The sequence below is a fragment of the Solanum stenotomum genome, unplaced genomic scaffold (genome assembly GCF_019186545.1).
Source record: "Solanum stenotomum isolate F172 unplaced genomic scaffold, ASM1918654v1 scaffold14230, whole genome shotgun sequence".
Lineage (NCBI taxonomy): Eukaryota > Viridiplantae > Streptophyta > Magnoliopsida > Solanales > Solanaceae > Solanum > Solanum stenotomum.
Window position 1 is genome coordinate 10,079 of NW_026022946.1, and position 12,022 is coordinate 22,100.

Consider the following 12,022-nt stretch of genomic DNA (forward strand, 5'->3'; position numbering starts at 1 on the left):
ATAAAAAGTATATTTTTGTCTAGGTACGCAATATAATTTTCCGACGAAATTGTATGTGGCTCCGCCACTGACTGTATGGTAAATCAGTTGCCATAGATTGATCAATTTTAAGTCTTCTCGTATGATACATAATTATGATTTTGGCTTTTCAAGAAATATCTCAACTATATATTAACCTTATACATGTAAAAATATTCAAAATAAAGTACAAACAATTGTCTTTGTTAATCCAAAAAGAACATTAAAATAAATATCAAATACTAAAATTTTAAAATAAATACATATCAAATATTATAAAACTCAAACCACAATATCAAATATTTCAATTTCACCATAATATTCTATATCTACCGTACCATGCCCACGAGAGAGGTTTTCTTAATGGATTGTTTGTAAATTGGCCCAAAATCTCCATCTTTAGGCCTTCTAAAAGACCAAAGACCACAAAATTGAAAAAATTATCAGAAAGCGGGAAGCACGTGAGCAAACTTTATATGAGAAGCCACGTATACCCCCTACCCCCACCCGCCACCACATGTCACATAGACAAAATTCAAAGCTTGTCACTTTCACCTAGTTATTATTATGAACTGCAACAACATTTACTAGCAATTTTTGAATGTGATCTCTCTAGTTTCTGTTTTTGTTCAAAATCTTAAACCCCTTGTCTAAAATCTTGAGAGAGAAAAACACCCAAATGTGGCCAGCTTTAGTAGTTGCAGCAGCAGCAGGATCTGGTTTTTTAGCCAAGAAAATCTTTAACCAAAATGCCACTGAACCCATCTCTGGTTCCACTGAAAGTGACAGTAAATGTGATAAACTCAATGATCCAGAAGAGTTTATGACTTCCTTTCAGCATAAAGATTCAATCTTTACCAGTATTTGTGATAAACCCTTTAACCCACAAGGGCATAAAGATTCAATCTTTATCAGTAATTTTGATAAACCCTTTGATCCAGAAGGGTTTAACACTCCCTTTCAGCATAAAGATTCAAACTTTGTGTGTAGTCTTGGCTGTAGCATTCAAGAAAAGAGTGAGGGGTTTTCTGATGGGTCAATTTTTAGGTTTTCAAGTGCTTCTGGTTCTGAAATGGGGTTTAGGAATTTGAGGAAGAAAAATGTGGAAGGTTCTAAAAAGACCAAAGGAAATGTGATGGAGTGGAAGGGAAAAAGTGGTGGGAAATTAGGGGGAAAATGTGGAAATGTGAGGAGTGGTGAAAAGGAATTGGTTAGGTTGGATCAGAGGAAGAGAAGGAATGGGAAGAGATTTTATGTTTGTTTAAAGAAGAGGAGAACTAATAAAGTTCCTTCAGGGAAATGTGATTCTTGTGCTTCCAAAGGTAAACTTTCTAAAATATTATATATATATTGTACATTTTCTTTTCTGTCACTTTAATGCAATAGTATGCTTTGGTAGGGACTGTGTTTCAATTTAATTGTGGATCACAATTTCTCATTTAGCTAATGTTGCTCTCAAGTCCACTATCTTTTGTTCATAGAAACATCATGACACTCTAATTTTGAATGTGTTGGTTGATAACTGTGTTTGTTATGGAATGAAAGTAGAAAATTAGTCTTGCATAGGTATGGAGTTGCTGTTAGGGAGCGGTTTACCCCCAATGTGGGACTTTCCGGTGCGGATCCGAATTTAGTTAGGCTCTAATGTACAAGGAAGCGCTTTACTCCCAATGTGGGACTTCCGGGTACAAATTTGAATTTAGCTGGGCTCTAATGTGGATACCAGACACTAGGTGGCAAACCAAAAAAAATAAAAAAAAGGATGTGAAAAAACTCAAATTGGAATTGCAACTTTCATAATCATATGGAGAGGTGTTCAACCGTCTTATATTCATCACGTTCGAAGGTATTTAAAAGAATATTGGGGCCTGAAGCTAAAGAATGGCGGCTTCTAGTTGTCGAAGTGTGTGACCATCTCATCTAAAAGCTTAAGTTGTTAGAGAGACCCCACTTTTATTAATTAATTATTCTCAACACTAGTAGTATGACTATTTATTTACCTTTAGCAAAATTTTGAGAGAAGAGTTACACTAGTGCAATGGGGCATCAGCAGAGTAGCTTCTGTACATTGTTTAGCATAGTCATCATAGATACTGATAATGTTACTTTTGCAATATATTAAATTTACAAAATGTGCAATTTATGTTTTAGCTATGTGATCTGCTCTCCTATTCGTCTTCTATGCCTTTCTTTTTATTTTGAATGGGGTTGGCAAGGTTTTATCGTGACCTGTGTTAAAAGAGTCTGAGTCTGACCAGTAGTACCATAGAGATGATGATAATCTGCATTTTGATACATTAACCGGACACCATCTTTTTTTCCATTAAATAGCTCGGTCAGCTGCTGGTGGAATCAAAACAACTTTTCACCTGATTGTGGAGTTAAGCAGTAAGATGCCAGATCCCCATAAATGTAAAGCTCCAAAACATTGGCTCTCTCATGTTGAGAGCAAAACTATATATTGTCAAACATTGCTAGGTTTCAACTTATACCAATGAAAGTGCAGAACAAGTATGCATCCATTTGGATCTGCTTTCGGGATTTTCAGATTGCTAATTGAAAGAGAGCCTTATACTGTTTAGGTCTTTTGGTCATTGTTACAGAAAATTATTGTGTTAATAAAAGAAGAATATCTTAGGGTGTGTTTGGTATGAAGGAAAATGTTTTCTTGGAAAATAAGCAGTATAAGCAGTGTGCTTACTTATCTTTCTGTGCTTGGTAAGTAAGCAAATATATTATCACAAGTCATTTACATGTAATCTAGGCAAACAATATAGCGGATGGGGTTGTCGGACGGGGGTGTGGGATGGTAGGGATGGGGGCAATGGGGGAAGAGTGGGGATGGGTGCATTGAAGGGTGGGAACGAGACAATTAGTATAGAATGCCACTTATGGAACTGTCTTTCATCACTGTATTTACTTTCTCTGGTCAGCTGGTATCCTGTCATGGCTCGATGCAAACTACAACTACAACAATATCATTCCCAGTGTGTTTCCACAAGTGAGGTGTACATAGACCTTACCCCAACCTTTGAGGGGTTGTTTCCAATAGACCCTCGGTTCAAGAAAAAACATTTTACAAAACAGGTTTGGAAAATACAAGAATTAAGAAGCTGAGATGAAAATATCATAGAAAAGAAGAACATTGACAGCGGAAATAGTTAACATTATCAATGTAAAAGAAACAACAGTTCTTAATAAGCTCGATGCATACTACTACTATCCATTGGTCGGACTTGATGACGTGAAAGAATAATTACTCTTCCTGTTTAGTTCAAAAATTTCTGGTTGTGTATCTTACTTTGATAATCTTATTGGAGTGAACGTTATCTGTTATCTTAAGTTGCGGTGAACCGTGAACCTATATATAATTTGCTGCCCTATGCATTTTTTAGATTCCCTTGCTTAATGTGCCTTACATTGTCCAGGTAATTCTTTTTTTGGTTATGGACTCGGAATTGGAATGATGTGTATGATGTCAGCTGGGAAATCCGAGATCAATAGGCTCAACACTACCATGGATGAAACTGCAAAAGCTGTAGAGGAATTAAAAGCTGAACTTTCTAGGAAAAAAGTTGCACATAACCTGTGTGCTTCGAAGAATGAAGGCGACATAGATGAAAAGAATAATAGAGAATGTAGAATACATGCGATTGCTGAGAGTAACAATGAGAACAGGAATATTTATAGAGCACTAGATCTTCAAGTGGCTGAGGAAGGTGAATGTGCAAGCAGTGTCGTTACAGAAGAGCCACAACCTGAGGTTATGGAAATGGATCAGCTGGAAGCTGAGCTTGAATCCGAGTTACTAAAGCTTCCATGGTGTGCTACAGAAGATATGGATTTGAATGGAGGAAGAGATCCTTGTCAGGTGAGCTCATTGTGTAATAAATTTCCTCTATATGATCTTGACTACCCTGCTTATCTTTTCCATCTCTCTGTGTTTTCACTACAATTTGGTAGTTTCCCAACTTCTTAATAATTTACCTATATTTGTTAATGAGTACATTTTCGTTGGGTCCATTCAAAACAAATTCTATTAAGAATCTTTTCAGCATCATCTTGATGCAAGTAATATGGTGTTATATACAAATCAATACTAATGCCTTGATCCAGAAAGAGTGATGCGGTATGAATTAGAACTGTTCCTTAAGTTTCTATTTAAAATTAACATGTTCAGAAATTATTCTAAGTCATAATTCATGAACATAAAAAGTGTAAAAATTGTTTGTAAAATTCATAGTCAAAGGGTAATTTTTGACTAACCAAATTGTGATAGGGTCAGATAAACGGTATAGTTTTTTTACTTATCATGTAGTAACTTAGTAGGCGTTTGGACTAAAACGATGTGATATCTGAAAAGAGTAGTATTTGCAATTGGTGAATCCAAATGGATATCAATTCATTATGTTATTCTTGTTAAGAGGTACCATGAATTTGGATAAAATAGTCTCATAAGCACAAACAAAAATTGGAAGTTATTCTTAGGTTAGGTTGTTTGGACTTTTTCTAACTAGAAATGGTTGGACAGCCCCTCATGGCTATGATGAATCCATTTCTCTTTTTGGTTTCTCATCCGGTGTACGGTACCTACATTGGGGCCCTACTAAATCTTGATTGGCTCCAGGAAGTCCCAATGTGCTCCATAACAAGGATGAATCCATGTTACAACAAATCAAGTGGATTTCTTCTCTTACACTAGTAAAGTTGATTATCATTCTCATAATTGCCTAAATATCTTAATCGAATTTAATTGCAACTATAGATGGCCGTGCTGGTACTTTTTTTATATCACTAGGAATATTTGTGTTCGCACATTTTGAGGTAGTAAAGTTCATGGAACATTTTGTTCTCTGATTTAGACCTATCATTGAAACTCCAACATCTAACCAATTAGCTAAATGCAGAACAAGCAAATGTCGATAACACAAGATTTTCCATCGTCTAGTTCCGCTTCACGAACTAATGTTTCATCTGTTACTATTGACTTTTGCTGCACAGGATGACTTTCTGGAGAAAGAATTTAACCAAGCTGATGACCGCAATGCAGAAACTTATCAATGCAGTGGAGTATTGCCATCTGAACTGGATCAAAAGCTTTGTCATCTGCTCATTGAACAACAAGAAGGCCAGATAGTGGAGTTAGAGTCTGAGCTTCGCCAAACTCACTCGAAACTCCACGAGAAAGAAGCTGAGCTCCAAGCACTCAAGGATTGTGACCGACGTCTTACTGAATTTTCTCTAGGTAATGCTTCAGGTATCACTACTTCTCTTTCGTGCCAAAGTATAATAAGTACTAACTAATGCCCCTCATAAATCTAGATGTATACTAAGAAGGCCTATCATTGTTTATACTTGTTTTAAGGAATATCCCTTATGATTAATATCGGAAACAACCTCTCTACCCCACAAAGGTAGGGGTAAGGTCTGCATACATCCTACCATCTCCAAATCCCACTTGTGGTATTTCACTGGATGCGATATGTATGTTGTTGTTGTTGTATCCCTTGTGATTAATTAACCAAATAATTTAGTTGGATATGCCAATCGTTAAACGACATATCAAAGGAGTATAAAGAAAACAACTATAATGTTACCTTTCTCAAAAAAAAAAAAAAAACAACTATAGGAACAACTATGTCTCGATCTAAGTTGCTTGGACTCTTCACTTTTGGTCCCGTGTCGACACGACATGGGTGTGGGTGTGGGATCCGTGTCCGATTTGGTCAACCGATTTTGGGTACTTTGACCAAAATCGATGGGGAAAGTCGGGACAGTTTTAGTGATTTCTATAATCAATACAAAAGTTAAGGTGAAATTGAAGAAAATGGAATATCTTTTATATAAAAATTTCTATGTCACTCTGTTTCTTTTAATCTCCTTCCAGGATTCTCCTCGAGTTCTTTACGTAATATCTCATAATTTATGTTTTATAACTCTATTTTTAGATATTTTAATTATTTTTAGGCGAATCCCCGCACCCGTATCCATACATGGATCCATATCCCCGAATCTTAAAAATTAGATCATGATAGATCCGACCTCTAGATCCACACCCGTATCAGACACCCACACCCAAGTTCGAGCAACTTAGGTCTCGATTCTAAATTAGTTGAGGTTGACTCTCAATCCTAAAGCAGAAAAGCAAGGAACAAATTGGCTTTAGCATCATACTGTATTGCTATGTTGCTTAGATTCTTCAAAAATGTTGACGAGCATGTGTCGGATCCTCCAAAAGTAGTGCATTTTTGGGGGACCCGACAGCGTGGCGGCAATGTTTTTGGAGAAACCTAGCAACATAGCTATATTGTCAACTATGTCCCCTTTGGACTTCATTTTTCTTTTTGGGAATTATGATACTATTAATAATTTCTGAGTTGCTTCTCCAGATGAAGAAACTGACGGCAAAATGGAAGATGAGATCATTGGTGGTGGGGATCAAGAGAAGAAAATTAGACCTGAATCAGGAAAATCAATAGTTGGGATGAAAAGATCAATGATCTTTTGAGTATTATTAAGTACTAACATATGAAGTCGATAAAGTTGTCTCTGTGTGATCGTGTAAGCAGTCACTAATGTTTGCATTAGGGTAGGTTGTCTACATTGTACCTCTTGAGGCACGGCCCTTCCCCGGACCCTGCTAATACGAATTATTTTGTGCACCGAGCTTTCTGTACATTAAAATATGATGGTTCACAAAGATGAAACTGTTGGATTGTACCTTAGTGAAGAAAATATAGTTGATAGTGCAATCATCTGATAAGTTTATTTTCTAGAATCTGTGGGCCATTTTTTGTATAACATCACAAAAACAGTCCCCTACAAGAAACTATTGTCCAGAATCACCTACAGAAAAAGGGAAAAAGGAAAAAGTTTGAAAAGATGGAAATTACTATGAGCAATACTGTAGTAGGTACTGTATAAGCACTGTTTTTTGTAGTCTTTTCATCCTAATATTGAACTATACTATAAATTATAATTCCTTATGTCTTGATATGACACATTTTATTTCTAGTTTACGCTAAATTTTCATTTAAAGGTGAGAATTTCAAGCTCGATTTCCAATAGCATATGCTCCACTCAGAGGGGTGAGGAAAGCTATGTGCCCAAAACCTTTGATACCTTGTTAAGTAGGGGTGCGGATGCCGGCACCTCATCTTCTCATTTCATTGTTGTTAGGTTAAAGAATTTGGCTTTACACGCTCTGGTTTCGTTGCCAAACAAATTGTTTATTACAAGTTCAGAGGTTTATGTTTTTTTCTTAAATTTCGTGTCAAGTCAAATATTTGAATAATTTATTTTGTAAATTGATTGGTTTTCTTGTGTCCAAAACTTTTTCAGTAGGATGATTCTTGATTGACTTGTTACCTCTCTTTTATTGTCCTCTTGGGTCAAGCATTTTCTTGATTGCCATAAGGATTTCTGAAATATTAGTTGACTTTTTGTTTTCTTGTATTGGTATTATTTTATTATTCTACTGACAATTATGTTTAAATATATTATAAATAAAATAAAAAGTACTGAATTTGCATGTGCTTTTAGAGAAGTTGGTCTCCAAGCAATGGTGGTAAATTTAAAAATTGTCCCTCTTTGCTCTCTTTTGAAAATCAAATTACTAGAGAATTTTTTTCTTTTTATATTTGTGTAGGGTAAAATAATGGTCAAATTACTTTTTCTTTTTCGAGTTTTACATTCTAACGATAGGTTTTTTTTTTTCAATTTAAATTATCATCATCTATATATGTATTAAAATACATAACAATTATTAATTGTTCCTCTTTTTCTACATAAATGATGGTGACATTTCAGGTAGGAAAATAAAATAACAGATAGCTAAAGTATGAAACTTGAGAACAAATAATAGTTCATATATATTTGTGACCGTTAACTCTTTTCTACTTTCCATCACTAATTTTACCCATAAAGGTTTTAAGCAAATTGAAAAACATTGTCTAGTATATTTATAACTTCTTAAGATTGTGTGACTTATTTATAAATCATCGATTAATCTTTGAAGTAATTAATATGATAATGTGGTTAAATAAATCAAGAAGAAATTGATATTTGCATTATTATTTTAAAAAAATATATATTTACACCATAGGAAAAACTAAGGAAAACGATAAACAAAAAAGATAACTACCCTTGATTTAATTATTGTGATTTATTATGATGGAACTTTTACCTTAAATTATCATGAAATAATTGTCATAATTTGTCATGAAATAATTGTCATAAATTGTCTAGGTTTTGTTAGATTGCAATAATTGTCAAATTATAGGAGTTTGCTTAGAGTAGTTTAATTATAGAACTAACTTCCACCCATGTTAGGGGAGGTTATTTCAACTTTCAATATCAAGTTGTTGATTAGTTATGTGAAAAAAATGATGATAAATATGAAAGTTAAGTAGGTTGAATAATGACAATCATATAGGAGTATGGTGGAACAAATAAGATCTTTCGACTTTCAAGTAGAGGTATCATATTCGAACCATTATAATTAAGAAATTCCTTCTATAAACAACTTATCTCCTTTAATAAATTAATAGGGTCATTAAGTTCTGAATATTAGAATCATAGATTTAGGCCTTAAGGTTCAATATCTTGGTACGAATCTAAATTAGTTGGGTTGGTAAATTTTGAATACTCGAACCAGAGATTCATGGTTCAAACCCTGAGAATCGAGAAACTTATCATAGCAAGATTTTTTCCTTTTAATAAACTCTATGTAGTGCTAATCAAAATTAGTTGGATCGGTGAATTTCAAATGCTAGAGTCAACGATTTAGAGTTCAAATCCTAAAAAATGAGAAACTCTTGGTAGGGATCGGAGTGGTTATTCCTTTAATGAATCTTACATAATATAAATCTGAATTGATCAGGTCATGAAAGCATGATTATTAAACGATTGGTTGAATTATTCTTAGGGCCTAGTTTGGTAAATTTAGTTAGGTATTTACATGATAATTGATATTACATTGAAACGTGAAAGGCAGGTAATATCATTTTCCTTTGATGAAATATTTGTATATAAGTCACACTAATTTGATTCATGTCACGTAAATTTCATTAAAAGAGAGACGTTTTCTATAAAAGTTTTTTTATTATAAAATTCGAATTCGAGATTTTTTTCATTCATCTCTATCACACTCCTTGATAGTGCTTCATATTTTAAAAGGTTTTAGGGGATTCATCTGGGACTTACCCCTACACAAAATAAATAGTCGAAATCAAATACTAAAAAATAAAAGTTAATGGTCAAAAATATATTAAGCTATCATCTTTTTACGAGTTTGATACTTCAGCTATTCAATGTTCTCTATACCTAGCTACTCAAACTATTAGTCCATTTGCATTAAAACACACCTCAATGATGAGTTGATCAAATATTTATTTCAAATTAACAATAGGCGTGTGTAGGTCAATTTAACATCGTATTGTATTTACGTTTAATTGCAAAGGAAGTGATAGTTAAGAATTAAGGTGATGATAATTTAGATAAATTAATAGAATAATAAATAGTTAAGATAAGTAAATTAATAAATATGTGATAGTTAAGATCATATATTTTTATCATTAACTCAAAAAATAACAATCAAAACTCTTGGAAGGCTTAACTTAAATAACAGTTCACTCGATCGCTTAAACTAAAGATAAATGTCACTTAGATATAATATATTTATAATTATGTAAAATTAGTATATGATTTATATATACAAGATAGAAAAAATACTTAACAATAAATTTGACAGACTATTTATATAAAAAAAACCCATACTTTTAATTAATGTACCAAACCCCTACAAGTTTCAACATTTCTTTTTCTTATTGTTTTACTACTGAGCTATAAGAATAAATGTGCCCCCACAAAATATAAATGTGTGAAAGGGAAAAAGATGAAAAGAAAGAATACAAAAGTTGGAAATTACCAAAACCAAGAAATTTTGTGGTGAAAAAAAGTATAAAGCCAAAAGAAAGGATACAAAGCTACAATTAAAAAATCTACTTGTCTTATTCAGCCAAACGTGCACAACTTTTAATATTTCTTTTTTGGTTTTTTTTCTCGGAGAGTAATATTCATATTGAAGTCTGATTAAATATAAATTTTCATTGAAAAAATTCGTATGAGGGGTGAAACTCACTCTAACAGAGATGACTCTGTAATTAAGAGGACTCAAATTCAAAACTTCTAATAAAAATAAAAAAATATTTATCACTCGATCATAATTCTGTGAGTATTGATTAAATCTGTTGATATTACTTGTACGATACAACAATAAATTTTGCACCAAACCCCACCACCTCAATATCATTTTACTCTATTACATACAATATAAAAGTAAAAATCACAAGAATTTACCAAGAGTATTTGGTAAGATAGTTAATATTCTTTTATATTTTTTATCAGAAATCTAAAGGTTTTGGTATAATCGGAAGTGGATATAATGTCGTGATATCGAATTTGTTTGAACCAATATTCTTTAAACTCTATAAATTTATTTGAAACTTTTTACTAATTAGTGTTCGGTTTAAACTATTCTTGTTGTGTCAATATTGCCATCATATTTAAAGCTTCTTGATGTCAGGGGTATTTAATTACCATTTTGTTAGGTTAACGATATAATTAAATAAATAAAAATATGTGTTTTTTAATGTCTTTAAGTTTTTATATGAAATGATTACATTTAATATATATATATATATATATATATATATATATATATATATATATATTTCAGCTTATTAATATAAAAATATAGAGTAGACGTAGATTATGTATTCGGATTTCCTTGTTATTCATTATCAAAAAATAGTTTTCATTTGTTAGCTCATAAAAAAGAATTAAGACTGCAAGTAGACAAACATATAAAAAAAATGATCATGCGGAAATGAATTGTCAAAATGAACTGAATCAATAAATAGGTAATCAATCGACTTTATTGAAAAGTTACTTACAATGAAATGAATTGAATCAAAATAGGTTAACTAATACATCATAATTTAAATCATTCTATTCTTATCAAATTTTGTATTTAATATATTTGTTTGTTATATATATAAAATAAAAGATTTTGAACTCAAACAGGTCAAAATAGGCTGAATTATATAATATTCAAGTTATTGACTAGTTAGAACTAATGAGTTAATTATATCACTCTAATATGAGTGTTGGTTACACTCCTTAATATTATTTTTTTTTTTTCAAAAATAGGAATAAACGAAGGAAAAATGAAGAAGAGATTAAAAAATAAAAAATCGACCCTCATCAATCAAGTTACTAAGATTCTCACACACCTCAACACATTCAGCTATTCAAATTGAATTTCGATCGACTTAGAATTTGATTTGAGCATTACATAATCTATTTTTAAAAATGGTGCATCAAATAATATTTTTTTGGCATAATACATAAATATGACATTTAACTTAGCATCAACTAGCAATTATGACCTTTAATTTTGGATGTGCACAAGTAGACACTTAAACTTGTATAAAATTAAGTAAATGGACATATTCGTTCTACATGACACCCTACATGACAATTTTGTGTCCTATGTGTATTATGTCATGTAGGACAAGTTTGTCTACTTTTTCAATCTTATACAAATTTAAATGTCTACTTGTGCATACTTAAAGCCTGTTTGAATTGGCATTTGACTTATGACTTATAAGTCAAAAGCCATAAGCTAGGATTCCTAGCTTATGACTTTTGGCTTATTTATATTATTTTGGCTTTAAAATAAGTGCTTATAAGCACTTTTAATTTTACTCAAACACTTCAAAACTGCTTAAAAACACTTCAAATAAGTAAATCCAAACGGGCACTTAATGTTGGAGGACATAGTTGTCCGTTGAAGTCAAGTTAATGGTCATGTTTATGTATTATGCCTATTTTCTTCTTACAAGACTTGACTTTAAAGTCTCTAATTAAAAACGGAAAAATCCGGATACCAAATACCTAAAGAAAAAGAAAACGAAAAAAGTACTCCATAATCACCATACCA

The 12,022-nt window shown here is 32.2% G+C and overlaps 1 protein-coding gene across 2 annotated transcripts; it reads left to right on the forward strand.

The window, feature by feature from the left end:
- The first annotated feature begins 627 nt into the window (after window positions 1-627).
- LOC125850137 (uncharacterized) lies at window positions 628-6,793 on the forward strand. 2 transcript variants are annotated; one of them, XM_049530029.1, is made up of 4 exons: window positions 628-1,340; window positions 3,447-3,889; window positions 5,020-5,275; window positions 6,408-6,793. In XM_049530029.1, exons 1-4 carry the CDS (start codon window positions 698-700, stop codon window positions 6,524-6,526), a joined length of 1,461 nt encoding a protein of 486 aa, XP_049385986.1. In that variant the 5' UTR covers window positions 628-697; the 3' UTR covers window positions 6,527-6,793. The 2 variants fall into 2 exon arrangements, with proteins under 2 accessions (XP_049385986.1, XP_049385987.1); XM_049530030.1 differs by having other exon boundaries at window positions 630-1,340; window positions 5,020-5,263.
- Window positions 6,794-12,022: the final 5,229 nt, after the last annotated feature.

Coding starts and splice junctions, on each gene's coding strand:
- LOC125850137 (XM_049530029.1), top strand. CDS start 698: ATGTGGCCAGCTTTAGTAGTTGCAGCAGCAGCAGGATCTGGTTTTTTA. Junction 3,890..5,019: donor GAGGAAGAGATCCTTGTCAG/GTGAGCTCATTG, acceptor TTTGCTGCACAG/GATGACTTTCTGGAGAAAGA. Junction 5,276..6,407: donor TTCTCTAGGTAATGCTTCAG/GTATCACTACTT, acceptor TTGCTTCTCCAG/ATGAAGAAACTGACGGCAAA.